This window comes from Notolepis coatsorum (assembly GCF_963971535.1).
Source record: "Notolepis coatsorum genome assembly, chromosome: 1".
Classification (NCBI taxonomy): Eukaryota; Metazoa; Chordata; class Actinopteri; order Aulopiformes; family Paralepididae; genus Notolepis; species Notolepis coatsorum.
The window spans coordinates 173,643,002-173,645,895 of record NC_140165.1 but is presented as its reverse complement, the minus strand read 5'-3'; the positions used below and the strand labels follow the sequence as shown (position 1 = coordinate 173,645,895).

The 2,894-nt window shown below is 49.4% G+C and overlaps 1 protein-coding gene across 1 annotated transcript; it reads left to right on the top strand.

The window, feature by feature from the left end:
• Nucleotides 1–489: 489 nt before the first annotated feature.
• LOC311223475 (putative nuclease HARBI1) lies at nucleotides 490–1,624 on the top strand (the record flags this gene model as incomplete). The annotated part of the gene is made up of 3 exons (XM_084308261.1): nucleotides 490–936; nucleotides 1,084–1,177; nucleotides 1,266–1,624. The coding sequence occupies 3 exons, from the start codon at nucleotides 490–492 to the stop codon at nucleotides 1,622–1,624; spliced, it is 900 nt and encodes a 299-aa protein (XP_084164387.1).
• Between the last annotated feature and the right edge of the window lie 1,270 nt (nucleotides 1,625–2,894).

Below are 2,894 nucleotides of genomic sequence, written 5' to 3'. Positions count from 1 at the left end.
TGCATTAGTTCCAAGGCGGAAATAAAGACACTGGCGCGTGTTCTGTATGACCCCCGTGATTCATCATAGTTCATTGTGAAACAGCGATATTAGTGTAATCATTGTCAAACCCTAAACAGCATCAACTTCTGAATGTAGGATGCAGGACGGTTAACGTTGCATTATTTGGCCGATACGTTGTTGGCTGATAAGGAACGCATGACCCAGGCCTAATCTCATTTAATTAAATTGTAATGTTATTATATCTGTCATCAAAATATCACTTAAATGCAGGTGATCACGGTTATCCACTGAAGCCATGCGTGGCTAGAATCGTCCCTGACCAACAACGACCCAATTGGAGCGCAGATCGAAGGGAAATCAATCAACAGTTACAATATACCCAGGTGTTCTGTATGACCCGTAATCAATTAAATTGGCGACATGAGTGTAATCGTCGGCAAACCCTATAAATTACATCTGGAACATGGATTTCAGATCCTATTCACCATGGATAACGCAGGCCTCGCAGTGTTGCACGATTTGGGAATGGGCCATGCCCATGGTGCGCTCCACAGGGAGCGCGTCTTCAGGGACAGGGCAGACCTGTTTGCCGAGAGCACAGAGTGGCTCATGAGCAGGTTCCGCTTCCCCAGGGCAATCCTGCTCGACCTGTGCCGGGATCTGGGACCCTTATTGGAGCGCCGAACAAGGCGCACACATGCCATCCCCGTCCACACCCAAGTCCTCTCCACCCTGGGATTCTTGGCCACCGGGACGTTCCAGCGGGAGATCGCAGATCGCTCGGGCATCTCCCAACCCTCACTCAGCAGGATCATGCCCACAGTGTTGGATGCCATCATGTCCCTAATCCCCGACTACATCAAATTCCCATACACACACGCACAGCAGGTCGAGGTCAAGAGGGCTTTCCACGCCATCGCCGGTTTCCCCAACGTAATTGGAGCAATAGACTGCACACACATAGCCATCAAAACACCATCACAAAATGAATTCAATTACGTTAACAGGAAGGGGTTCCACTCGGTAAATGTCCAAGTGATCTGCGATGCCCGTTTGGCACTCCTAAATGTCGTTGCCCAGTGGCCAGGAGGAACCCACGACTCGTTTGTGGTGCAGAACAGCTCTGTGGGCATTCGTCTCCAGGCTCGGGTTGTTGAAGACAGGTGGCTTATTGGTGAGTGTTACACATTTAGGCCCATATTGAATCAAATCGTAATGTTATTACTGGTATCTGTAATTAAATTATATATCTTTTAATGCAGGGGATCGTGGCTATCCACTAAAGCCGTGGCTGATGACGCCGCTGACCAACCCCACCACCCAACAGGAGGGCACCTATAACCGGGCGCACGCACGCACACGAGTCACCGTGGAGCGTGCAATTGGTCTCCTGAAGGGTCGGTGGCTCTGCCTGTCTGGCACGGGGGGCACACTGCAGTACCGGCCTGTAAAGGTCTGCAACATCATCGTGGCCTGCAGTGTGCTCCATAACATGGCCATCAGGCATGGCATCCCGCTGCTAAACCCAGAACTACCCGACGACCCCATGCCAGACGTGGAAGAGCCACCTCCAAACGCCACTGGAATGCTGACAAGAGCTGGGATCATAGCGCAGTTTTGAGTGAGTCTACCCCATGCACTGGAAGAACTGCGATTTGTGTCAATTCATATTAATTAAGTAATCATTAGTAACCTGTACATAAAAGGAAAATACTGTTGTTTGAAATCGAATTGAGCTCATTAATGAATTGGAACCATTTTTGAATTGCATTGTACAGTTATAGTTGAATGGAAGTAGCTGACAGTTTAAAGGTGACCAGATGACACTCAGTTTACCGTGCATGCAGGGTATCAATCAAACTTCAAAAGAACGGAACGAGAAAAGGCATTCATCCAGCTAATGATTATCTGATTATAATAATGACACCAACGCCAAAGGTGGTTACGGTATTTATTGGTCCCTGTTTTCCGTGAATTTCAGGAGGATGCCCGCCAGACTGGCTGCGATGCCAGTCTGGACCGCGACCAGCTGGGTCTGGACCGCGACCAGCTGGGCCAGGGTCTGGCGTGTGAGCCTCTGTTCGTCCCTCATGTCACTCAGGAGGGCGATGGTGGTCAATTGGTTGTCGAGGACGGCCCCCGTAAGGACGACCGGGTCCGGGACCGGGTGGGCCCTCTGCCCCCTGCGCGCCGAAGGGGGTCGGCTGCAGGACGCCTCCTGCTCCTCCTGGGTGTCGACGGGGTCGGGGATAAGATTGATGGTGAACTCAGCCGAGTTGCCTGTGGAATGAATAGGCAATTTAATAACGTTTTATTTGTTTGCTAGCAAGGTTCGGAACCATACGGTTGAATATTGTTTAGAATAAATTAAGAGATTCTTGTCATGTTCCTCAATAAAATCGTTGACGACAAAGTGATTTCTATGCCAGTCTTCCTTACTGATGTGACAATTCCTGTATGAAAGGTGCTATACAAATGAAGTGTATATTATATTATTACCTTCCACCTGTTGGCTGGATGGCCCAGCCACATCGTAGGTGTCGGTGTCGGTGGTGCCTTCAATGCCAACCACCATCTCGTCCCCGATGATGCTCGCTATCATCAGGTCCAGTGGGGACAGCTCACTCTGACTCTGAATTGAATTGATTGAAAGACTGTATTAACAGGTTGCAGAATGGGTACAATGCAGTACGGCTCGATACACACAATTGTTAAGGGGATGCAGACCAGATAAATACTTTCGTCTTGTTTACATCAGGGTCCCGCATTTTCAATTCATCATAACAGATATATCATGATAATGATAATATAATGATTGGCATACGACATACCTGCCCCCCGCCAGTCGCACTGGCATTCCGCCTGTGTTCGGCCAGGCGCCTCTTGGCCGT